The following is a 27,941-nucleotide window of genomic DNA, read 5'->3' on the forward strand; positions in this document are numbered from 1 at the left end:
GATGATATTCAGCCGGTTTTGGCAGATAGATTGGCCCCTATTATCTCCACTTTGGTCTCATCTGACCAATTGGGATTTATACTGGACCGAATTGTCACAGATAACATACTTCTCGCATTAAATTTCATTCAGGATGCTAACCTATACTCTAAAGATGTGTTGTTATTGAGCCTGGATATCCATAAAGGCCTTTGATAGTGTCCTTTGGCCCTATTTGTTTTCACTGTTGCATAAATTGGGCTTCAGTGATGAGTTCTTACCTGGTGTATGTGCACTGTATGTCTCCCCCCAAACAAGAACCAGACTCCCAGGCTGCAACTCTGACTTATTTACATTGGTCAGCGGTAACTGTCAGGGCTGTCCGCTTTCACCCTTGCTATTTGCGCTAGTTTTGGAACCCTTGGCAATTGCTATAAGATCACACCTGGATATTTTGGGGTATCTGCTTTTGGTCTCAGAATTCAAGATATGTATGTATGCAGATATCATGCTTTTCCTTACTAACCCATTAGTATCACTGTCTAATTTATGCACGTTATTGAACAACTTTGCATCCATATCGGGTCTCACAGTAAATTTTACTAAATCAGTTATGCCGATTAATGTTAATGATTCCCTGGGTAGATCCCTCCATGGTTCATTCCTATTTCGCTGGGCCACGGACCGGGTCCTATATTTAGGAATCTTACACCCAGGTACTCGGAAATATTTGCAGCTAATTACCCACCATGTGTGACATGCGTTTCTACTTTGTTAAAGATCTAGCATGGGTACCCTCATTTTTGGGCAGAGTCACGGCAGTGAAAATTAATGTTTTACCAATATTACTTTACATATTCCAGGCACTGCCAATCTCGGTCTCTAAAGCATTCCTTGATCGTTTTCAACGAATGATCAATTTTACATCATCTGTCTTATACCAGTCTCAACAGACGGGTGGCCTCGGACTTCCCAATTTTTGGCTTTATTACCTGTCTGCCCGCCTTTCACAACTATCACAATGGGCGACTATTAACTCCCAGATCCCCTGGGAATATCAAGCTATACACCCGTTCTATTTATCAGGTCTCTTATGGACAAAAATTCCCCCTCACTTATTGCTTACCTTATAATTCAATTGTTGCCCACTCACTGATACTCTGGTCCCATTATAAATTTAAATTAAATCTTGTCTCCTCTATTTCACTAGGATCATCATTTTTTGTCACAGCATTCTCGTCTTCGCAGGCATTTCACTGGTGGTACGATCGATCCTTTATCAGGTTATCTGATTTTCAAAGAGGTGGGTCATATATCACTTTTGAGACTTTACAAACATTTCAATATCCCACTTCGCGAACACTATCATTATCGGCAATTAAGACTTTTTTTAATTCACATTTTGGATTGACACCTTCGTCCCCGATCACGTTTTTCAAATGCATTAGCCGTGACTCAGATGGGTAGGAGTCTTTTCTCAGATTTGTATCGCCTTTTTTTGGTAACTATCTTTCCCTCACCCCCCCTTGTATAGACAGAAATGGGAGGCTGATTGTGGTATCACCTTCTCTGAAGACGACTGGGACTCCATGAAGGATAGCATACGCAAGAGCTCTGGATCTCTTTCAGTCCGTGAGACGGCCCTTAAGGTCTTAACCCATTGGTATTATACCCCTCTAGTATACATATCATGTTTCCAGAAGCATCTCACCTCTGCTTCCGGGGTTGCGGCCTTGCTTGTACCCTTGTGCATACATTTTGGGCCTGTCCCGGCCTTTCATTGGTGTGGTGTAAAATGTATGTAGTGGCCTTTGCTGTAGCAGATACCCCAGTGCACTTGTCTGTGCAGAATTGCTTATTGGGAGCCCCTATCTCAGAAATACAGACCGAAGCTATGAGGTTTATTCACACCATCTGTGTCTCAACCCTATGGGCCATTGGCCTCCATAGGAAATCACCTACAGTACCTTTGGCCTCAATTCTACGTAGCGTTGATATGGTGATGCTCATGGAACGTATTCATTATACATTATTGGATAGGATGCATTTATTCGACAGAAAATGGGATGTTTGGAAAACACAGACATTTATTGTCTGACTGATAGACATACAATATAATTGATAGCCTTCCTCTAGTGGTAGCCTTATTACTCTGCTTACATTCCTGCCTAGCTTGTTCATGTGCTTACATTTTATTTCTTACACGACTATTTTATATGGAGAATTATTACATATATGCCCTTTTTATGTTGTATCCTATACTTTATGCAGTCATGCTGTTTTTGCAGTTTATTCTTTAGTAAAAAAAAAAAAAGTTTGTAAAAACAAAAAAAAATAACATCCCAAGCTTTGAACATCTCACGGAGCACTGTTCAATCCATAATCCGAAAATGGAAAGAGTATGGCACAACTGCAAATCTACCCAGACATGGCCGTCCACCTAAACTGACAGGCCAGGCAAGGAGAGCATTAAACAGAAGCAGCCAAGGAGGACCATGGTAACTCTGGAGGAGGTGCAGAGATCCACAGCTCAGGTGGGAGAATCACTCTACAAATCTGGCCTTTATGAAAGAGTGGCAAGAAGAAAGCCATTGTTGAAAGGAAGCCATAAGAAGTCCTGTTTGCAGTTTGCGAGAAGATATGTGGGGGACGCAGCAAACATGTGGAAGAAGGTGCTCTGGTCAGAAGAGACCAAAATTGAAATGTTTGGTCTAAAAGCAAAAAGCTGTGTGGCGGAAAACCAACACTGCGCATCACCCTGTAAACACCATCCCCACCATTAACCACTTGCCTACAGGGCACTTATCCCCCCTTCCTGCCCAGGCCAATTTCCAGCTTTCAGCGCTGTCACACTTTGAATGACAATTGCGCAGTCATGCAACACTGTACCCATATGAAATTTTTATAATTTTTTGAGCCAGATAGAGCTTTCTTTTGGTGGTATTTAATCACCTCTGGGATTTTTATTTTTTCTTAAACCAAAAACCGCTGAAAATTTTGAAAACAAACGTTTTTGTTATATAATTTTGTAAATAAGTGATTTTTCTCCTTCACCGATGTGCGCTAATGAGGCTGCAGTGATGGGCACTGATAGGTGGCACTGGTAGGTTGCACTGATGAACATTGACAGGCATCACTGAAAGGAAGCACTGACACATGACACTGATAGGCAGCACTGACTGGCACTGTTAGGCGGCACTGACTGGCACTGATGGGTGACATTGAAAGGCAGCTCAGATGGGCACTGATATGTGACATTGATTTGCACTGGCATACACTGATATGTGGCATTGATGTGGCACTGGCACGTGGCACTTCTGGGGCCGCACTGATCATCAGTGCCCTGATGATCAGTCTACATGTCCCCTCCGCGGAATGCCGATTACCGGCTCTCCTATGTTAGCGTGACGCTCGAGAGGAGAGAAATGCCGATAACCGGCATTTCCGTGTTTACATGTGATTAGCTGTGATTGGACACAGCTGATCACATGACTGACCCGACATCTTCGGCTCTTTCCGTGATCCGCTGTGTCCGAGGGACACAGCGCACTGGCGATCGCCACGCTGCGCGCTCCCTGAGCCGCGCATGCGCGGTGAGAATGGATGGACATCATATGACGTCCTATCAGAACGAGAGAACCACCTTGCGCCCATCATTACACTATATGGCGGGCGGAAGATGGTTAAACATGGTGGTGGTAACATGTTGTGGGGATGTATTTCTTCACCAGTGACAGGGAAGCTGGTCAGAGGGGAAGATAGATGGAGCCAAATACAGGGCAATCTTAGAAGAAAACCTGCAAAAGACTTGAGACTGGGACAGAGGTTCACCTTCCAGCAGGACAAAGACCCTAAACATACTGCCAAAGCCACAATGAAATGGTTTAGATCAAAGCATATACACGTGTTAGAATGGTCCAGTTCACAGACGCTCTCCATCCAATCTGATAGTGCTTGAGCTATTTGGGAAAGAAGAATGGGCAAAAATGTCACTCTGTAGGATGTGCAAAGCTGGTAGAGACATACCCAAAAAGACTTGCAGCTGGAATTGCAGCCAAAGTGGTCCTACTAAGTATTGACTTTGGCTGAATACAAATGCACACCACACTTTTCAGATTTGTAAAAAATTTTGTGAAGTGGAAGGAAAATGATAAATGGTTTTCAATTATGTGCCACTTTGTATTGGTCTATCACATAAAATCCCAATAAAATACATTTACATTTTCGGTTGAAACATGACAATGTAGAAAATTGCAAGGGGTATGACTACTTTTGCAAGGCACTGTATTTCCTCAAGAAGTTGGCAGGCTGCATCCTGAGAGGCTGTGGACTAGAAATGATGTCATGAAAGCGTGCCTTCCTTTGCCGGATGACATTACTCCAGCTAGGGGGAATAAGCGGGTCTAGGGCCAGCCAAGGAGAATAAATGGGCAGATGGATCTTGCGTGAGAAAGGGGTCTACATTCCAAAATGTTATGATTCCCACATTTACCTGATCCACAGTGCCCGCATGCCAGCCAAATGTTCTTTTTTCTGGTATCTCTCCATGTGTAAGGATACTTGCCAATTGCTCTATTGGATCTCACCCCTGTTCGAATGAAAATGTATATGATGCTTGTGGCTGAAAGTTTGCTTTTGCCTAGATTAAGGGTGCTCAACCTGTGGCCCTTGGAACCCTCTGATGTGGCCCTCAATCTCAAACCAGGGAAGCGCATTTCTATTATATCCTGTAGGTTTGGTGTGCTTTCTGAAAGAAAGTAAACCTCACCTGCAAGATACAATAGAAGTCGTCTATGGCAAAGTGCAACTAACAAACAGGTGCACTGCGCCGCACCCACGTCGCGGGTAAACCGCAGTGCTTCATTGTGAAAGCAGCCTTATAGGGGTCTCAGAACAGTAAGAGCCCATTTACATTTGCAGTTTGGAGGGCAGTAAATCCCCATAGTTGCTTCCTTTCAAAAAGAAGACATTTGAAAAGCTAGCAGTGTGAAGCGCTGCCTGTTAGAGTGCATTATTCCTGGGTCTTGAGTAAACCCAGTCTATAGTTATAACATATAACTTATGTAATTAACGCTTTACATTTTGATGCTGTGATTTGGGTGTGCATTATCCAATTTTTTGTTTTACTAAAAAAGCCACTATAAGCCATGGTTCACACTGAACCTGAATTTGTTTCAAATTCACGTCAGTGTGATTTCAGGTGTGACTAGGCTGATATATGTCCGATTTCATGCACAGATGTCTCTGCAAGTCACACATGAAAATCGCAAAAAATAGTGCAGGAACTTTTTTTTTTTTTTTTTAAATTGATGAGGCACCGCAAAGTCAGACTCACACCAACGGTTCCACTGACAATAGGGTGTGACTTGTAATGACCTGTGGTTATGTCCCTGTACGAGAAGGTCACGAGAATGAAACAACGTATGGTGTGTGTTTTTGGTGTGTAGGCAAGTGAAACCACAACTGAGAGCGGCAACACAGTTACCTTATCCTTTTAAGTCCGGATAAGAGGGAAAAGCTGATAAATAAAAAATGTTTGTGGTGAAAGGCTTTAAAGAAAATGGCAGAGGATAAATAGTTTGAATTGAAAAGTTTAAGAACACAGGTCATGAAATTTTTACTCTAACAATTCTAAAAGGTTTTTTGAAGTTGTCGACACTCAGAACCATCTCCGGGGGGGGGGGGGGGGGGGGGAGAGGAATTGCACTCTTACTGCTGTAACCGTAAAAAACCCCATTCCTTCAATCTAAGGTTAAACCTCCTTCCTTCTAACCTTGTCGTGGCTACATGTCCTCTATGGGACCCTAAACAGTTTCTTACAGTTACTAAAGTCACTTTTGATATATTTGTACATTGTAATCATATTCCCTCTTAAGTGCCTCTTCTCTAGAGTAGATAACTAATTTATTTAAATCAATCCTCATAGCTGAGGTCCTCCATCCCCAATATTAATTTTGTTGCCCTTCACTGAACTCTTTCTAATCCAACAAGGTCTCTCCTGAGGTTTGACAAAAATTGAACTTCAAGATGAGGCTGAACCAGTGTTTTGTAAGAGGGTAGAATTATCCATCTCTCAAATGCGTACCTTTTTAATGCTTAACCACTTCCTGTCCGGACACTTTTACCCCCTTCCTGTCCAGGCCAATTTTCAGCTTTCGGCGCTCTCACATTGTGAATGACAATTACTCAGGCATACAACACTGTATCTAAATGAAATTATCATCATTTTTTCAAACAAATAGAGCTTTAATTTGGTGGTATTTAATCATCACTGGGGTTTTTATTTTTTGCTAGAAAAATGAAAAAAGACTGAAAATTTTGAAAAAAAACATGTTTTTCTTAGTATTTGATACTAAATTTTGCAAATAAATATACTTTCTTCATAAATTTAGGCCAAAATCCATTGTGCTACATTTTGTTGGTAGACATAACCCAAATCAGTGTGTATTATTTAGTCTTTGTGAAAGTTATAGAGTCCACAGACCACGGTATATATATTTGATATATTTGAAAATGTATCAATCCTGATGCACGGACTACCTATATAATTTCTTGGGGCCCTAAAATGCCAGGACAGTACAAATACCCCCCAAACGACCCCTTTTTGGAAAGTAGACAGTCTGAGGTATTTAATGAGAGGCATGGGGAGTTTTTTGAAGTTGTCATTTTTTTGCCAATTTTTTAAAGAAATGATGAAAGTAAAAAAAAATCTTTTTTTTTTCCCCACAAAGTTGTCATTTAACAAGTTCTTTCTCTCACACGGCATAGGCATACTTGCAATTACACCCCAAAACACATTCTGCTACTCATCCTGAGTATGGCGATACCACATGTGTAAAACTTTTTCACAGCCTAACCACATAGAAGGGCCCCACATCCAATAAGCACCCTTAGGCATTCTAGGGGCAAAAATTACACATCTAATTTCTTGACTGTCTATCACAGTTTTGGAGGTCCTGGAGCACCAGGACAATTGAATTACCCACAAAATGACCCCATTTTCGAAAGAAAACACCTCAAGGTGTGTTTTAAGAGGCATGGGGAGTCCTCTGAAGACTACCAAATGTGTGAGACTTTTTCACAGTCTGGCCACATAGAGGGGTTCCACATCCAATAAGCACCTGTTAGCGTTCTAAGGGCAAAAATTACACATCTAATTTCTTGACTACCTATTGCCGTTTTGGAGGTCCTGGAGCATCAGGACAATGGAATTATCCATAAAAAGACCCCATTTTGGAAAGCAAACACCCCAAGGTATGTTTTAAGTTCTCCGTCACTCTCATCTGTCATACTCAGAATTTGAAATGCCTCCTCGCTTGTATATGATCTTTTGGCCATATTTTTGACACTGATCAGGACCCACTGGTATGGCAGTGATCAGGATGGTGTTGCAGTGAGGGACAGATATCTGGCTGCAGTTGGTTCACACTAGTCACTGTTGGGCAAAAATCAGAGATACAGTGAGGTGGCTGGCAATGTTTTGTGAGTGTGTGTAAACTCTGTGCAAAGGCTGAAAATTACTCACAGTTAGCTATACTGGATCTCTCTCCTCACAGACGATGGCAGTGAACAGGATCCACTGGTGTGGCAGAGATCAGGGATACTTTATGAACAGGCACACTGTAAGGTGATCAGGGACACAGATTGGGCCACTGTATGGTGATCAGGGACACTGCTGGGCCACTGCGGTGATCAGGGACACTGCTGGGCCACTTGTGTGGCGATCAGGGACACTGCTGGACCACTTGTGCGGCGACCATGGACACTGCTGGGCCACTGCGATGATCAGGACACTGCTGGGCCACTTGTGTGGCGATCAGAAACACTGCTGGGCAATTGCGGTGATCAGGGACACTGCGGTGATCAGGGGCACTGCTGGACCACTTGTCCGGCGATCAGGGACACTGCTGGCCACTTGTGTGGTGATCAGGGGCACTGCTGGACCACTTGTCCGGCGATCAGGGACACTGCTGGCCACTTGTGTGGTGATCAGGGACACTGCTGGGCCACTTGTGTGGTGATCTGGGCCACTGCGGCAATCAGGGACACTGCGGTGATCAGGGACACTGCTGGGCCACTTGTGCAGCAATCGGGGACACTGCGGTGATCAGGGACACTGCTGGACCACTTCTGCGGCGATCAGGGACACTGCTGGGCCACTGCGATGATCAGGACACTGCTGGGCCACTGCGATGATCAGGACACTGCTGGGCCACTTGTGTGGCAATCAGAAACACTGCTGGACTACTGCGGTGATCAGGGACACTTCGGTGATCAGGGGCACTGCTGGACCACTTATCCGGCGATCAGGGACACTGCTGGGCCACTTGTGTGGTGATCAGGAACACTGCTGGGCCAATGTGGGGATCAGGAACACTGCTGGGCCAATTGTGTGGTGATCAGGAACACTGCTGGGCCAATGCGGTGATCAGGGACACTGCTGGGCCACTTGTGTGGTGATCAGGAACACTGCTGGGCCAATGCGGTGATCAGGGACACTGCTGGGCCACTTGTGTGGTGGTCAGGGACACTGCTGGGCCACTGCGGCAATCAGGGCCACTGCGGCGATCAGGGACACTGCTGGACCATTTGTGCGGCAATCAGGGACACTGCGGTGATCAGGGACACTGCTGGGCCACTGTGGTGATCAGGGACACTGCTGGACCACTTGTGCGGCAATCGGGGACAATGCTGGGTTACTTGTGCGGCGATCAGGGACACTGCTGGGCCACTTGTGTGGCGATCAGGGACACTGCTGGGCCACTGCGGCAATCAGGGACACTGCGGCGATCAGGGACACTGCTGGACCACTTGTGCGGCAATCAGGGACACTGCGGCGATCAGGAACACTGCTGGACCACTTGTGCGGCAATCAGGGACACTGCGGCGATCAGGAACACTGCTGGACCACTTGTGCGGCAATCAGGGACACTGCGGCGATCAGGAACACTGCTGGACAACTTGTGCGGCAATCAGGGACACTGCGGCGATCAGGGACACTGCTGGGCCACTGCGGCAATCAGGGACACTTCTGGGCCACTTGTGTGGCAATCAGGGACACTGCTTGGCCACTGCGGCGATACTGCTGGGCCACTTGTGTGACGATCAGGGACACTGCTTGGCCACTGCGGCGATCAGGGATACTGTGGCGATCGGGAACACTGCTGGGCCACTATGTGGTGATCAGGGACACTGACAATCAGGGACACTGCTGGGCCACTTGTGGGGGCGATCAGGGACACTTGTGGGGGCGATCAGGTGTCACTGAGGTGGAGGGCAGTTAGCTACAACCCTCTTCTTTGCTGTTTCTCCTCTCACAGACAACTCCGTGAGAGGAGAAGGAGGCGGAAGCCGCACCATGCGGCTTTTGTTTACACTTAAGCTGTGTCCTTATTGGACACAGCTGATCACATGGTATGGGACCGATTTCATTGGTCCCATACCATGTCACGTAATCCACCGTGTCCGTCGGACTCGGCGATCATCGGGCTCGCGGGTGCGCGCTCTAGGAGCCGCGCACGAGCCTCAGATACAAGGTGCCGTTTAGAGATGGCAACCCGCTCCTGTAGGTGTCCCGTCCTGCCGTTTATAAACAGCGGCCGGACGGGAAGTGGTTAACAGTATTTTGCTAGCTCTGTTAGCTGCCACTTGGTATTGCATGCTACTGATAAATCTGAGACCTACAAGCATCCTGACTGGCGGCACTAATGGGCAGCACAGGCGGGTGGCACTGCTAGGCACAGGTAGATGGCACTGCTAGGCACTGATAATCAGTGCCCTGATGATCAGTGCTGATCTGTTTTCTGAGAATTGTCGGTTATCAGCAGTACTTTCCTCATGCTGTGACAGAGTGAGGAAAGTGCAGCCGATAATCGGCAACTGCATTTACCCGGTGATCTGCTGTGTCATTGGACACAGCTGATCACATGGTAAAAGGCCGCTGTGATTGGCCTTTTACCACATCACTTCATCAGCTGTGTCCGTAGGGCACAGCGAACACGGAGATCGCCGAGTGCGCGCAGAACTGAACAAACACGCTGTAGCTGTCATTCGGCTATAGTGCGGTTGGCAAGTGGCTAAAAACACAACACATCCGTTTTTGATGAATTTCTGCTTCGTGTTCAATGCATTTTAGGCCCGTTTCCACACCAATGCAGTTTGTGTTTTGCAGTTTTTGCACGCGCGTTTTTGACACTTTTTTGATGCGGTTTTGATGTTTTTTTTTTTTTTTTTTAAGCTGCTCCATGTGAAAGCAGCTTATTGGCTTAAAAAGTGCTGAAAATAAATTCATATTCATTTAAATTCATATTAATGAATATATATATAATTTTTTTTTTTTTTTTTTTAAACAGTCCATTTCAGCTTTCAGCCAAATGCATACTGAATTTTCGGTTTCAGTCCAAGAAGTTTCATTTCATTTCAGTGCACCACTAGCTGATACCTCTTCAGTCAGTACTTGGCTAACTGAGCGAAGTTCTATATTAGGCTTGCAATGTTTCTTGATGTATTCTGATCCATTCTGGTCTCGTGGGAAGTACGTGCTTTCTGGCCATGTGATGTTTGTCATAATGCTGATTTGTATCATCTTGATACCTACTGTTAATGTACCACTCATATGTTCAATAAAGAGCATTACTGGTTAATAAAAAAAATAAACAAATCTAGGTTTCTTAACCACTTCTTGACTGTGCTATAGCCGAATAACGGCTACAGCACGGTTGTCCAGTTCTGGGAGGGCGTCATATGACACGTTCCCAGGACACGCTCCCCCACGCTCTCCGTGATCGGTAAAAGGCCAATCACAGCAGCCTTTTACTACGTTTTCAGCTGCGTCAAATCACAGCTGATCACCATGCAAATACACTTGCCGGTTATCGGCAGTACTGCTGATAACCAGCAACTGTCAAAGACAATATCTGCACTGATAATCAGTGCCCTGACTATCAGTGCAGCCCCAAAAGTGCCCAACAGTGCTGTCCATCACTGCTGCCCATCAATGCCCAGCAGTGCTGCCTCATCAATGCCCATCAACGCACATCAGTGAAGGAGAAAATTTACCTGTTTGCAAAATTTTTATAATAGAAACAAAGAAACATCTTTTTTGGATCAAATTTTCAGTCTTTTTTCATTTATAGTGCAAAAGAAAAACAAGTAGTGATTAAATACCACCAAAAAAAGCTCTACTTGTGTGAAAAAAAATTATATAAATTTCATATGGGTACAGTGTTTCATGACCATGCAATTGTCTTTCCAAGTGCGACAGCGCTGAAAGCTGAAAATTGGCCTGGGCAGGAAAGGGAGTAAAAGTGCCCAGTGGGAAAGTGGTTAAAGTGTAACTAAACCCACAACAGTAAAATCAGCCTGTATATGCAGTAAAGAATGCTTGTTATACACACTGTGTAACCTACGGGATTAATCCTCTGCATTGTGTAAAAAAGATGTTCGATTCTGTCTGCTCTGATCCTCCCCTTCTACTGTTCCTAATCCATCTGCTGACAGAACAGAGCCCTGGGGGAAAGCTGCACATGCTCAGTTTGGTGTGTATTGCTAGAGTTTTTTTTTTTTGTGTGTGTTAGTGTTTTTCTTGGCAGAGTGCATGTGAGCAGTGCAGGTCCAATCAGTGCTGTCCAGACAGAAGATCAGGAGTTATGCAGCCTCATAGGACAATTGGGGGAGAATGAAAACTCCTCCTACAAGCTTTAACCGGTGCTCCACTGGATACTGATAGAAATCACAAGACTGTTTTAACTGCTGCTAAGAAAAGGTATTTAGCAGTTTATATTTACTAAAATAATTGCATTTCCATGTTCTGTGTACTGTGGGAGACCAAATCTAGGGAAAGCAGGGTCCTGGATTTAGTAACACTTTAAGCACTTGACTGGTCCTCTCTGTTTAGCACCAGATTGATGACCTGCTCTGTTTCTATGTTTGAAATGGTTTTGAATGATGACAGTGCACTGTTAAATAGGGAATTTTGTACTGTTCATTGGCGCTATGTACTGACACGTGTCTAATGGACTGTCCTAAAACCTTAAAATTCAATTAACACATTGAAAAGAAAAACTCCCACTGTTTTTTTGGGTTGTTCGGATATGGGCGATGTGAAACATATTGGTGGACCTGCCCCACAGTTGTTATAACAAGGTTATAAATACAGGTATACAATATGGTCAGTACAGTCTTACACGTCAACCTCAGCAAAAATCCTTGGGAAGCACTGTTGCAAAAATCAATTAAAAATGTGTTCCAACGTGAGCCCACTTATCCACATTTTCATTGCAACAAAACAGACGATTGCGAGACTGTGGAACTCACCAAAGCTTAGCTTCGAGGAAGTTAAGAGACAAGTTTAAGGCACACTTACTATCGGGAAATTGACAGAATTTCAACACGCGATAATTTTTTTTTGCGTACCTGGCAGCTTTGACTCAACCAATTCCCAACCTCAAAGTCAACTATCTGCTTCTTGGAACTACACCTGCACAGCCAAAGATTGCAGTCAGACACCTTCAAGCTTCTGGAGTGCATTCTCCCCTTCCCTCCCCCCTCTCTGGTTTCTTACCCTACCCTCTCTTTCCCATCTAGAAGGACTCTCTTTCTATTCTTCTCCGTATTCCTTCTTAAATACACTAATTGCCTCCTTTTTTTCAAAACCCATCCTTGGATGCCTTTTTTTTTTTTATTCTACTGGGGGCAGGGAGGTTTTTTCTTTTCCATTCTTCTGCCAATACCAACATCATACCGAGATAACACTACTCCTTCAGTTAGTGGTCAGATCCTTTCGGTGACATTGCTTTGATTGTTCAATAGATTAACAATTTCTAGTCAGCTGACACTTGATGGGAAAGAATTCCATTACAGATTATATCCCCATCACATGTCCTTGTTTGTGCTATATTTTAGAGTCTACCTCTTTTGGTATTCATTAAAATATAGTAAAAGAAAACACTCCACAATTTCCTTGTGTACTATTTGTTGGAAAAATTTGGTCCAATCGGGTGCTGTGCAATAAGGACTGCAGCCTGATAAAGTGAATAACTCCAAGTCCCTCTGCCCATTAACCCTTTTGCTGCCATGGCCGTTTTTTGCTCACGTTTAAAAAAAAAAAATAATAATTTTAGGCCTGCAGATTACATAAAACCCCCAAACATTATATATTTTCTGAAATCAGACATCCTAGAAAATAAAATGGTGGTAGGTCCAGTTTCCACACGACATTACTGCAAAAAACTAGGAAACAAAAAAAAAAAAAAAAAAAAACCCAAACAGCAGCACACTAAAGTGAATTTTGGGGCAAACAAACGCAATAAATTACACAATTTTTTGGTAATATATAAAAGACAAGGTTGCACCAAGTTCACCTTTGGGAACATGTTACCTACCTACCTACCTACCAACATGTTAACCTACAAACGGGTGGAACATGTGTCGTTGAAATGGCAGTGTCCCCTTGCCTTCTGCAGATGTAACTGGGATAGGCAATCAAGGTTTTAATGCATGAATACAGTATAGTCTGTGGGAAGAGAAGCAGAAAAGCATTTACAGCTGCTGGAACCCGCCTATTCTAGAAGTGGCGATTGCTTTTGGAACAGATTAGACACAGAGAAATCGGCTTTAGTTGGACAAGCTGCATGTTGCATGTCTGAGGCATCCTGAATCAGGGCAATGGAGCGGTGCCAGCATAACACCTTACCCTAAACAGCTATCATTCTGAGGGGACCAGAGTTTCCTCAGGGCTTGCAGTGGAATGCTTGCTAGTGGTCCCATATTCTCCACCACTCAAATTACTGTAATCTACCATTGATAGGTGAGAATTTTCCACTATGGGATACTCATGGAATGGATGCAGACTGGGAAGGGGTTCAGTGTGTTCAAAATGAAGGAATCGCAATAAACCAGGCGCTAATGGAGTTGCCATGATGACTGAAAGTGTGCAGTCAATAGTCTTATATGCACTACCTGTCTAGCTAGAGGGGACCTCCAAATTTAAACACTATAATACTGTTAACTAAAATGCTGAAGTGTAGATTACCCCATGACCTGTTCCGTCAAAACTGTTGTGTGCTTAGCACTGTGGTGTTTCTTGGATAAAAGGATATAATGCAGTGTGTACTACAGATCCAAGTAATAATCCAACAAGACATGCATAGTCAGTAACCGATATATAAAAGGTACAGAGAAATCCTTGTTTACACCACTGGTTCAATCCAGGCTTTTGCCCACCACGGTGGGTATACCCCTGAGGGGGGCTTCTGGGTTTGAGTGCCGTAGGAAAGAACCTTTGCCCTGCACTCCTTGCAGATAACTACACTTGTTACACCACATGTCAAGGTGAGCACCAAAACACAGGATCCAGTGCCCAAAGCAAACATTACAGGCTGGCCCTGTAGCCAAGGGGTCCATGTGAGATTCCTAAGGTATACATCAAGGGAAACCAATCTAGAAACCTCTAGTGAGCCTAAGGCAATAAGCAATCAGAAAAAATGCACAAAAATTGCTAACAAACCGCTGGGTGGAACAAGTTTGCTACAAAGCCACAGGATTCTATTGTGCAACACTACAATCTTGGTCACCGTGCGGACTAGGAATGCACAGATACCGATATCGGTGCCGATACAATGTATTTTCACGATGTATTTTCACGAGTACTCTTACTCAGAAACCGATACTGTGCAGTGCAATTTGCGTCATAAAATGCACCGCAAAGATTAGCATGCGATTTGTCCAAGTTGCATGCGGTTTTCCCACTGCTCCTTTGTGAACCAAGGTTTGTCATAGCCAAAGTTCACACAGGAGCGCTGCGGAAAACCTCTCTGCAGGGATCCTATGCTGAGTGGAGATGTATACTATGGAGGCAGATGCTCCATATTCTCAGCCGAAGGAGAAGCAGAGAAAATCTCTGCCACTTTCTTTCCTCTCCTTCCAGGGATGACAGTTTGAGCTAGAGGGCATTTAATTGGTCAGTACCATCACATAGACGGTGCTGAAAACAGACAGCCATGGGGATTTCAAATCCTCAGACCTGTGAAGAGGCTCGCTCTCCTCTCAGCGATGACAATACGGGCTAGACAGCATCTAATTGGTCAGCAACATCACATGGATGGTGCTAACCAATCAAAAGCCCTCTAGCCCAAACTGTCATCCCTGCAAGGAAAGGAAAGACAGCAGTGGGGATTTCAAATCCCTCTCGCTTTCTCTCCTCTCCTACCACTGAGAATATGTAGCATCTGCCACCATTGCATACATCCACTCTCCGCTGCGGGAAACCTCCCTGCACCGCTCTTGTGTGAACTCAGGCTATGACAGCCTGGGTTCAGACAGGAGCAGTAGGGAAACAGCAAGCAATTTGGACAGGAATTACATGCTACTCTTTGCGATGCAATTTGCGTTCATACATTTTGTATTGACACAAAATCGCAACACAAAGTATCGGTAAATCGGTATTGGCGAGTACTTGACCGAAAGTATCGGTACTCATACTCACCGATAAAAAAACGCTATTGGTGTATCCCTAGTGTGGACCAAATACCAACTTCCTAACAACCAATGAAATTGGTTGATAAGGAAGACATCATACACCTAAGGGCATCTCTGTTTTCCCCTCCTCTGCCCCTCTCCGTCGTTTGCATTATATAACATTACAAAGTTCAGCTTAAACCCTCTCTACCAGCGACGTTTTTGCACACACATTTAGACCTGAAGATTACACAAAACCCCCAAAACATTTTCTGAAAGCAGATACCCTAGAGAATAAAAGAGTGGTTGTTCCATTTGTTTATTTCACACAACAGTACCGCAAAAGGTCTAGGAAACGCAAAATCTCAGTTAAAAAAAAACCAAAAAGACACTAAAGTGAATTTTAGGACAAACGCAATGATATTTTTGTTGTTCATTAATATGTGGATTTTTTTGCACTCTCAATTTCCTTTTTAAGGAATTTGTTATGTTTGTCAAATTCGGGATTTTCTTCAAAGGGTTCCAGCGCTTTAGTGCTTTAATTTCTTTCTGAATTTCAACTAACTGTGCTCTTTCTTCTACAATCAATTTCATCAGGCCTAGGACATGCTTAATACAGTATTCTTTCCATTTATTAACCATTAGCCGCCCGGCCAATGGCCGTTTGGCGGCTTGAAAAGCGCTGCAGCTTTCCGGGTGCACGCCATTTGGCGTGCTCCCGCACATGCGCGGTTTGCGCGGTTGCAGAGCGACGCAGCAGTGCGATCTGTCACCGCCCGTGCACCTCGGACACGGCCGATGACAGATCCGAGTATCGGCTCCCGTTGCCGGTACCATGTGACCTGCTGTGACCAATCACAGCAGGTCACATGACAGTTGTATACAATGGATGGCTTCATTCATGATGCCATCCATTGTATACTAGTGCCTAGCTGTGAATGGTCACAGCTAATCACATGCACATGTCATGTGATTAGCTGTGACCAAATCACAGCTAAACACAAAACAAAAAAAAAAAAAAAAGCTGAATGAATCGATTTCATTCAGGTAAATGCTTGCTTATAGCAAAGTAATTCTTTGCTATAAGCAAATTGTGTAAAAAAAAAAAAAAAATACTGATCACTTCTCCAAAGTAGTACAGTGTTACTATGGTAACATTGTACTATTTTGGTCATAGTAAAATATGAAAAAAAATCTTAAAAAAAATAAAAAAAAATGTAATAAAAAATTAAATAAAAAAATAAAAAAAAATTTATAAAAAAAAAATATTTTTTTTTTTCCATACTGTCACCAGTCAGTGTCGCTGTTCACCGCCATGCCAGTTATATGATGATGCTGTACTGCACTGGTGACAGTATGTAAAAAAAATAAATAGTGAAAATAATTTTTTTAATTTTTTCATTTTCCGAAAAATTGACAAAAAAATACAACTTCAAAAAACTTGCCATGCCTCTTATGAAGTACGTCGGACTGTCTACTCTGCAAAAAGGGGTCATTTGGGGGATATCTGTACTGTTCTGACATTCTTGGACCTCAAGATATTAGATTGGCTATTCAGATCTATACCATAGTTTGTGAACTCTATAACTTTCCTACAAACTAAAAAATACATCCTAATTTGGGTTATTTTCACCAAAGACATGTAGCAGAATACATCTCGGCCTAAATTTATGAAGAACAATTATTTATTTGTAAACTTTTATAACAGAAACAAAGAAAAATGTTTTTTTTCAAAATTTTTGGTCTTTTTTTGTTAATTTAGCAAAAAATAAAAACCCCAGCGGTGATTAAATACCACCAAAAGAAAGCTCTAGTTGTGTGAAGAAAATGATCAAATTTTAGTTTGGGTACAATGTTGTATGACCGCGCAATTGTCATTCAAAGTGTGAGAGCGCTGAAACCTGAAAACTGGCCTGGGCAGGAAGGTGTAAAATTGCCCGGTATGGAAACGGTTAAGAAATCTAGGGGTATGTAAATGCTCTGCAGGGATAACTTTTTCTCTTAACCCTCTCTGTATAACCTGCTGTTTAATAGATGACTCAAGGGACAAAATGTCCCATTTTCTATTCATAAATGTAATAGTTAACTTTTTATGAGGTTTAAAAAGCTTTTGAAATTTGGTCATTACCACCGGGGTCAGATTGAGCTCCCTGGTGAAATGCTGCCCAAATTTCGGAGTCAATCTCTTCCCCTAGTTTATACACCATTGAGTACACAAACCTTGAAGGCAACATGCATCAGATACAGAAGGTAAAGTAACCGATCGGTGAATGCGCAGTCAGGTATTTAATAGAAAATCATATAAGAGGCCCGGAAACCTAAGAAAGAAGATCATTGAACCCAGAAAAAATATCCAACCAATACAAAGGCTAAAAGAGGTACACCAGGGGCCAAGGCATCCAATATACAGGGAATTAAAAATAGGAATGACCTTGTATACATATCTGCTACCAATTGATTGCTGACTCACCCAAGGATTAATAAAAAATAGATGGGTGTGGTCACCGAAACTAATAATCTATAGACCTATGCATAGGGGTAAGGGTTCCCCCAAAAGATAGTTTCATACGGGACCATGCAGCTTTATCAAAGAAGAGCTTTATTAGAAAAAACAAAATGTGCTTAGCACAAATAAAAACACAGGAGTTGAGCATAGCACCACTATCACTTTACCAATTTAAAAAGACAAGTTCTCTTTACTGAGACATGCAGGGTCTCCTCTGGTTCCAGTTTAAAAAAAAAAAATAGATAAATAACAAACGTGATACTTACCTGCTCTGTGCAATGGTCTTCTCTTCTCAGGTCCCCAGCCAGTGCTCCTGGGGCACTCATGCATGCTTGCTCCTTAGCCCTGCTTTGTGGGTCCATAAGACACACAGAGTGCTGCTCAGCCCCGCCCTCCTGCTTGTTCCTCCCTGGCTGTGATTGACAGCCAATGGCACAAACTGCAGTAAAAAACCTGCAGCATTTACAACCACTTTAATCTAGTCAAGTGAAAGTAAAGGAAAAAATAACAAAAGAAAACTAATGAGACCTTCCCCATCTAACGATTGGTAAATTGCCATATGTTTTTTTTAGGGTCTAAAGACACTTTAGGAGTATGTAAATTTCCAACAATTAAATCCTCTTTTTTGTGCTAAATATACCACTGAAATGGTTTTGTTACATGCATTTAAGTGCAAAACACAAAAAAATTAAATACAAAAAATAAAATAAATCTGTTAATCCAGCCAGAAACTCTGTGAGCTATTAACTTTCTGTAATTTGCTCACAATGCTGCACTGAAAATCTCAAGCAAAATAATCTCTGCCCAATATCTTTCTGTGAGCTATAAAACACACACCTCCATGTAAAGGAAATAAGGAGAGGTGTTCTAAAGTGCCAATACTTCCTTCTTAAGGCGATTACGTTGCTATTCCATATATGCAATACAGTGAGAGTGTTGTCATCCTAGGACAGGAAGTGTGTGACTGTAGGATCACTAGGTGATACTAAAGGAAACGTAGGCTAGAAAAAAAAAAAAAAAACCAAATACAGCTACCACAATGAGGATTGGTATGCTGCAGTGCCTGGTTTGTTCTTGGGTCCAGATACACTTTAAATTACGGTTTACATCATGATACTGCTCTGCTGCAGCATTTACAGCAGTGTCAGTAAAGGGTTAGAAAAAAAAAGCTCCACTTGAAGTTTACTTACAGGGTAGCAACGCTCTGTCACCAGAGAATGTAACTTGTGACGATCAAACCTAGAACAGTAGAAAAAAAAAAGTTTTACCACAAAAATGTTGGAAAAGTTGAAGCTCTTTTTGTTTGTTTTTAAAAACGCTACTACACCATAAACTGTAACCAAAATCTTATTTATCTTCCACTTTGTTAGAGTGGGAATAGAAAGTAGTGGCAGTGGGCATTAAAGTAGAACTGCAGCCAGGCTATTGGCATTCAATGATTTAACATCTTGCTGACCATCAAACCTGTGCGTCAATCAATCCTCTTTAAGCTCAAAAACATATGTTAGAACATGGTGCATGAGCACCAAAAAACAGTTGTATAGAAAACACCAAATAGACACAATTAAAAGAAAAATAAACACCCAGCTGACCATCAAACCCATATAGGGCAAATAGTGCAAAATCAAATGAAATAGAACAATCTAACATTAGTACTGGTATGTTCAAAAGAAATACTGCCCTATTGGTAAAGTCCTTAATCTACGTGATCTGTGATGCTACGAGTCGGATGGAAGAGTGCTGATGCTACGTCCGGTGTGCTGCTGGAAGACGCCATTTTACCTCTCTGTGTTTACATGCTGTATCTGGGCTATGTGAGCCTGCAATCCTTGAGTGTGATTTTACATTTTCTATTTTACTTCATTAAAACAAGTTTTCACCCTGCTTTTTATCCTTTGAGCAACTCCGATACAAAACTGTTGCGTTGACCCTCTGGAAGCTACCCTTTTTGCATTTCTACCGGATGCTGCAGGAACAGTTGAAGTAACCGTGGATATCATACACAGTGCTGTTTTTGACCTCTAACATAGGTCAAAAAAAGGACATGCTTGGTGGTGCATGAGCACCACAGTGGAAAGATTGTTTTGAAGAGACATTTCACTTGGGGACTGAAAATTGCTAGTCATTCACTATATGGATTAATATTTTTCACTTTTGCACCATCTACTCACATTTGAGCTATGTTTATTTTTTATTTTGAATGTGTTTGATTGTCAGCTAGGTGTTCATTGTATTTTTTATGCACGTAGATTAGGGACTTTACCAATAGGGAGGTATTTCTTTTGAACATACCAGTACTATACCCTGTTCCAAAATATTCTGCAAATTCTATTTATGTGTCACAAAGATTAAATATTTTGTTTTTCAATTTAACTCAGCAAGGCAGTGGTGGAGTCATGTTTTGGGCCGGAATCATGGGAACAGAGCTGGTTGGCCCCTTTAGGGTCCCCGAAGGTGTAAAGATGACCTCTGCAAAGTATGTGGAGTTTATGACTGACCACTTTCTTCTCTGGTACAGAAGGAAGAACTATGCTTTCCGTAATAAAATCATCTTCACGCATGACAATGCACCATCTCATGCTGCACCTCTGCATCAATGGCTGCTATGGGGATAAAAGGAGAGAGTCATGGTGTGGCCTCGATCCTCCTCTGACCTCAATCCTATTGAGAACCTTTGGAGCATCCTCAAGCAAAAGATCTATGAGGGTGGGAGGCAGTTTACATCCAAACAGCAGCTCTGGGAGGCTATTCTGACATCTTGCAAACAAATTCAAGCAGAAACTGTCCAAAGACTCACAAGTTCAATGGATGCAAGACTTGTGAAGCTGCTATCAAATAAGGGGTCCTATGTTAAAATGTAACGTGACCTGTTAAAATGTTTAAAAAGTTAAAATGTTAAAAGTTTGATTGAAATAGCTTTTGATTTCAGTAAATATGCTGCAAACACAACAAATGACAATTTTCAGTTCTTTACAACGTGTAAAAATGTTTTGAAACTTACTGTGCGTAATAATTTGGAACAGTGCATTGTACATTTTTGTGTTTAAAAAAAATACTGTTATTAGGAGGTTTGTTCAATAAAATGTGAATTGTACTCTTAATAGTTGATAACATGAGAATTATGCTGAGTGTTACTTACATCATTTAGGTAAATGAGAAAAATATAATTTGCATAATAATTTGGAACAGGATGTACTGTTAGATGATTCTATTTCATTTGATTTTGCACTATTTACCCTGTATGGGTTTGACGGTCAGCCGGGTGTTTATTTTTTATTCTGTGTGTCTATTTAGTGTTTTCTATACAGCTGTAATTTGGTGCTCATGCACGATGTTCTAATATATATTTGTGCGTTTAAAGAGGATTGATTGACGCACGGGTTTCATGGTCAGCAGGGTGTTTTATTTTTATATTTTTTTTTTTCTTTTATTTGCTTTTGTTAATGTTAATATAAATATAATCAACTCAAAACAACCTGATGCTGGGGTCTCCTGCTGTAATCTGTTTATTAAGGTATTATGTGTCTACTGTTGTGTCCATCTCCCATTGGTAAATCGAGTTATCTGAGTCACCAATTGTTTGTCTGTTGGATAAATCTCCTGAAGGTTCCTACATCATGGGATTAGTCTTGTGTCAACTTTTCCTCGTTACCCAATCATTATGGGATGTTTATCCCAATGTGTAATATTTGTTTTTATTAGACTGCCCCTATTTTTGAAGTGTGTAAAAACTTCTATTTCTGTTCATTAAAGTATTTCCTGTTCGTACCTAATCTAGTGTCACCAAATTCTTAAGTGCAATTCCCAGCTATAATACCTTGTTCCTGTGAGTCAGCGGCGAAGCAGGTCGAGGTGCCAGGCAGTCCGTCACAGTTATGAGCTACAGGTGGCAGATTAGACATATTCCATTTGATAAAGAGAAACGGCATGAAATATATATCATGTTTCAGCTCTATCAAATGGTAATTTCATTTTGTGCAATATGTTGATAACTAATGTGTACACATATGAAAATATAGATGCATTTAGAAATCTGGCCTGGAGGGACGGTCTTCTGAAAATATAAATGGTTTAGCTCTCTCTTTTTCCCACTCCTCGGACATTCGGATTGGCTGTGTCATCTCCGTACACACCCTCTACAGGCTCCACAAAAGCTGCTGCAATATATGGCTCTGGCGCTCTCAATTTTCCATCAAAACAATGCTCACATGCCGAGTCATTCTAATGGTCAGTGACTGTCAGACCAGAATTACGTTGAAGGAATGGGAACAGAGCACAGAAACCTCATTAAGTACATTTCAGCTTGTATATTTTACTGACATGTTGATTTACATTTTTGCAATATCTTCTAATGTAAATATTTTTCTTTTCATCTTTTTCATTATATATGTCACTTAATATACACACACACACACACGCTGAACTCCTGGGTGACAGGAGGGGAAGAGGGGGGGATGTTAATGGAAGGATCCACAAATCATAACGCATTATTGCTAAAGAAAACAACTTCTCACTGAGTCAGGTGATTGTGCGCAGCAATGAAGATTTCCTGAGCATTCTCTGCAAAGGTCTTGGTACTAAAACCCTCTTCGTAGTTTTTTACTCTTCGAATCCTGGGGGAAAAAAAATACAAACTTAGATTTAGAAAGTCATGGAATATTCAGATAAATATACAGTACATGATTGCCAGCATAGGGCCCTTAAATTTGTTTACATGTCTGTGCTTTTGTCAGCTTGAATGGAATACCTGCATTGTAGTAAAAAAAATAGCTTGCCTATTCCAACCCATTAAAAATATGAAAAAAAATCCATAACATTCTACCACCATAAAGCTGCCTAGAGTCATTACAGAATGTTTACCCAATCTTGTTCTGTTTGGATCAGGGAACATTCATTTGTCTAAGTCTCCTCAAGGAGGAAAGCAAGAATGAGGGCCATTTTACACAGTGCATTGGCCAGCATTTATTCACACTGGAAGCATGCCTCTTTCCTATTTTTTTTCCCGAGATATGGCAGGGTTATCTCTAGAGGACTACTCCTCCCTTTTGCAGTGAATCATGCATTCTGGGTCCAAGACAAATAGACGCGCTTTCAGAATTGTTTTGGCTTATACAGTGGGGCAAAAAAGTATTTAGTCAGCCACCAATTGTGCAAGTTCTCCCACTTAAAAAGATGAGAGAGGCCTGTAATTGGCATCATAGGTAGACCTCAACTATGAGAGACAAAATGAGAAAAAAAAATCCAGACAATCACATTGGCTGATTTGGAAAGAATTTATTTGCAAATTATGGTGGAAAATAAGTATTTGGTCACCTACAAGATTTATGGCTCTCACAGACCTGTCCCTTCTTCTTTAAGAGGCTCCTCTGTCCTGCACTCATTACCTGTATCAATGGCACCTGTTTGAACTTGTTATCAGTATAAAAGACACCTGTCCACAACCTCAAACAATCACACTCCAAACTCCACTATGGTGAAGACCAAAGAGCTGTCAAAGGTCACCAGAAACAAAATTGTAGACCTGCACCAGGCTGGGAAGACTGAATCTGCAATAGGCAAGCAGCTTGGTGTGAACAAATCAACTGTGGGAGCAATAATTAGAAAATAGAAGACATACAAGACCACTGATAATCTCCCTCGATCTGGGGCTCCACGCAAGATCTCACCCCCTTGGGTCAAAATGATCACAAGAACGGTGAGCAAAAATCCCAGGACCACACGGGGGGACCTAGTGAATGACCTACAGATAGCTGGGAACAACGTAACAAAAGCTACCGTCAGTAACACACTACGCCGCCAGGGACTCAGATCCTGCAGTGCCAGACATGTCCCCCTGCTTAAGCCAGTACATGTCCGGGCCTGTCTGAAGTTTGCTAGAGAGCATTTGGATGATCCAGAAGAGGATTGGGAGAATATCATATGGTCAGATGAAACCAAAATAGAACTGTTTGGTAGAAACACAACTCGTCGTGTTTGGAGGAGAGAGAATGCTGAGTTGCATCCAAAGAACACCATACCTACTGTGAAGCATGGGGGTGGCAACATCATGCTTTGGGGCCGTTTCTCCACAAAGGGACCAGGACGACTGATCCATGTACAGGACAGAATGAATGGGGCCATGTATCGTGCGATTTTGAGTGCAAACCTCCTTCCATCAGCAAGGGCATTGAAGATGAAATGTGGCTGGGTCTTCCAACATGACAATGATCCCAAACATACCGCCCGGGCAACGAAGGAGTGGCTTCGTAAGAAGCATTTCAAGGTCCGGGAGTGGCCCAGCCAGTCTCCAGATCTTAACCCCATAGAAAACCTTTGGAGGTAGTTGAAAGTCCGTGTTGCCCAGCGACAGCCCCAAAACATCACTGCTCTAGAGGAGATCTGCATGGAGGAATGGGCCAACATACTGGCAACAGTGTGTGCCAACCTTGTGAAGGCTTACAGGAAACATTTGACCTCTGTCATTGCCAACAAAGGATATATAACAAGGTATTGAGATGAACTTTTGATATTGACCAAATACTTATTTTCCACCATAATTTGCAAATAAATTCTTTCCAAATCAGCCAATGTGATTGTCTGGATTTTTTTTCTCATTTTGTCTCTCATAGTTGAGGTCTACCTATGATGCCAATTACTGGCCTCTCTCATCTTTTTAAGTGGGAGAACTTGCAAAATTGGTGGCTAACTAAATACTTTTTTGCCCCACTGTACATGCACAATTGTCTGCAGACACCATAACAGGGAAACATAAAAGCACATATCAACACTGTCCAAATGTGGGTCATCTCTTTCCTCTCTTAGGTTCCAAATAGGATCAACTACATTAGTTACATTCCCTTAGCATTTGAGGCAGAAGGTATTTTGCAAGCCAACAGCTTTCATTTATTTAGACAGCAAACATACAAGGTCAAATACAGTGGACACTGGTCAAGAGAGAGCACCTGCTTATGCAGAATTCACAAATCTCAATTTTGAAATGATTAAAGAGTTTGTAGAGGTACATTTTTTCTAAAATAAAAAACATGTTATACTTACCTGCTCTGTGCACAGAGCAGTTCTGAACCTCCTCTTCTGGGGTCCCCTGCCAGCGCTCCAAAAGCTCCTCCTCTTCTTGGTGTGCCACCACAGGAAGATGCTTCAAGGGCAGTAAGTCAGGCCATCAAAGTTATATTATATGCAGATGATTATCTTTCCCTAGTCTCAAACCCTGAAGATACCCTACTAAGCTTATCTCTTTTCCATAACTATGGTACTCTATTCAACTATCAGATAAATTTATTCTAAATCCGAAGCCCTTAATAGTTCCTTAGCAGCTGATAGGGTCACTAGGCTGAGACAATCCTTTCCCTTTTCCCGAGCCTCTTGCAATCCTAAACACTTGGGTGTTCAGATTAGCCCCAACCTGACATGGTTTGGGAGGTGCACTGCTTTTAAGATAAGTTTACCATCTGGAGCTCTTCCTCATTTTTTTTGAACATTTCCGTTCCCTACTTCTCAAAACGATATGGGGGAGAAAAAAACCTCACACAGTGCTCAGCCTAAATTAGCACACCCCAACAGATTGGTCAGGAAACACTTACTTTTCTTTCAGAATCCACATTTTCTATGGGTCACTACACTATAAAATACTCCCACAAATGCACGCCATTAATTGCAAACAAGATTTGTTAATTTGCACACACAAAAAAGTATTTTTCCTAACCAATGCATTCTAGACCACGTTGCAAAAATGAAGACACCCAATGAAAGTCTTGGGAGCAAAACTAAAATTTTAGACAACAAAATCCCAATTAACAAGAATTCAACTACAGGCGAGTCTAGTTATTCATTAAACAGGTATCCAGCAGACAGTTGATTATAAAAGGGCATTACTTAACTGCTTAAGGACCGCCCACAGTACATCCACTGCTACAGGGTGGCCCCGGTGCGCAGGATCAGGTATATACACACACACACACACACACACACACAATTCGTGCTCCCGCGGCCGACCCGTGGGTGCCGTGATTTGATCCCGGAGGGATCAATCATCTGATTTAGGCCACTGATGTCCGGCCCAAGTCAGATGATTGATTCCTGTCCGGTGTTGACAGTTACAGGAAGTGATGACATCTCTCTCTGGACACATTCCATCCCAGAGAGAGAAGAATCAACACAAATGTGAGTAAAAGCACTACAATTACACAGTTAAAAACACTCTAAGACACATTTAACCCCTTGATCGCCCCCCCCCCCCCCCAGTTAACCCCTTCACTGCCCTGTTACCAGTTTCATTAGTACAGTGTACAGATATTTTTGATCACTGTATTAGTGTTGCTGGCGACTTCAAATAGTGTCAGATTGACCGTCAGTACATCAGTAAATCATATTTAACCCCTTGATTGCCAGGAACACGCTCTCATACACAAACCTCCATTGCTAGTATAGTGTCTGAACGGAACAATATCTTTGATCATATCAGAACTATACCAGCATTCACATTAGTATAGTGTCCCCCAAAAAGGCAGCCTTAGCAGGATCAGCCCTGACACCTGAGTTTAGCCCTATGCTTACCCCCCTCCCCCTTCTCCCCCAGCAAGTACAGCGTCAGTAGGTCACTGTCACTTGATACACTGCACACACAACTGCAGTGTTCACAGAATCAGGCCTGGTCTCTGTTATCACTTGCCGGTAAATTTTTGTAGCGGTTCAAGCAGTCCCTAACAGCCAGGTGCTCTCTTTTTCCCATGAGTCGCACTAGGTACTTGTACCTTTCTTTGGACAGTTTGGCCACTAAATTTATACTAGTGAAGAGGCCTATAGGATTCTGAGCATGTCAAGTGAGAGCGAAGGGGAAGACTCACTGTCAGAATGTGAACCTGTAGACAGCAGCGGTACCCTTAGAGATAGCTCAGACGATGGAGAAGAGGTCCCTGCTAAGATCAGGCGTACTCAACCCCATTCCCAGGTTGCTGAGATGTTACAAACGCATGACGACTCTCATATGCAGCAGAGTGCCAGTACTAGTGCCACTCTACCTTTTGGTGAACTGGCGAGCATCAGTGGTCTAGTATATCCTGGTCTTTTTTATACCAGCACTAAAGTATTACTTGGATATGTGGAGCGTCCCATAAGTGCAGTACAAGCTGATGCGGTAGCAAGCACAAGTAGTGTCACCAGCCACCAAGAATTCGCACACAGGCCCGTAGAGCCCAGTGTCCTCCTGGTCATGATTGCAAATCCTGATTGGCAGCCCACAAATTCTGCAGCACCCATACTTCCCCCATTCACTGCCCAACCAGTAATTCAGGTGAAAACAGCTAATTTAAATACTCCCCTTGATTTTTTTGGAGCGGTTTTTCACGGAAGATCTGTATGCATTGATTGTGGATCAAGGCAATTTATATGTACAACAGTTTATCGCCGCAAACCCAAATTCATACCTTGCCAGACCATTCACATGGAAACCCATTGTTCTGCCCTCACTACACATGACTAAGGTATAATTAGACAGACCGCTAACTCTCCTCCCTTAACAACCCATTGATGCAGGCACTAGGTCCTCTTTTCAACTTTTACTGCAGGGGGGTTAGAGTAAAACTACAAGAAGAAATAACATTCAATCAGTGTATACAATATACAAAATATATGGTCCTGATACACTAGTCAGGCGACGTTTATGATAGGCTGACAACAGAACTGCAGCTGAATAAGTGTGGAGTCCTCTGGAGGAGATGCAAGATGGCTGCTAGGAAATGTGTCTAAGACCTCATGGTGAAGACCATAGGATGATGGGAAAACTACAGTGGCTTTTAAGCAATATTTGTAACTACCTAAAATAATCTATAAAACTGTAATACAAAAGAGCCACTAGATGGCGATATTACAATTTACCATACATTCCATAGCATAATAAATTAACAAAGGACATGACTTAAGCATATGCTGAAAGCATGACACTCCCCGCCTGGTATCCCATGGATACCAACTATGATGGTCCTTCTGGGGAGAGTAGCATAAT

General features: G+C 42.4%; 1 protein-coding gene across 2 annotated transcripts in view; it reads right to left on the reverse strand.

Annotated features, from left to right (window-relative positions):
- The window catches only part of MRPL45 (mitochondrial ribosomal protein L45), a 168,366-nt gene that overhangs the window by 27,165 nt on the left and 113,260 nt on the right, over positions 1-27,941 (reverse strand). For both annotated transcript variants that reach the window (XM_089683947.1, XM_089683946.1), the window contains exons 4-5: positions 22,456-22,554; positions 19,132-19,180 (exon numbers count right to left, since the gene is read on the reverse strand). In XM_089683947.1, the coding sequence (XP_089540073.1) occupies positions 19,132-19,180; positions 22,456-22,554 (148 nt within the window). The remainder of the gene's footprint in view (positions 1-19,131; positions 19,181-22,455; positions 22,555-27,941) is intronic.

Source organism: Staurois parvus, unplaced genomic scaffold (assembly GCF_062004578.1).
Source record: "Staurois parvus isolate SC_StPar_1 unplaced genomic scaffold, SC_StPar_1.0 ptg000328l, whole genome shotgun sequence".
Taxonomy (NCBI): Eukaryota; Metazoa; Chordata; class Amphibia; order Anura; family Ranidae; genus Staurois; species Staurois parvus.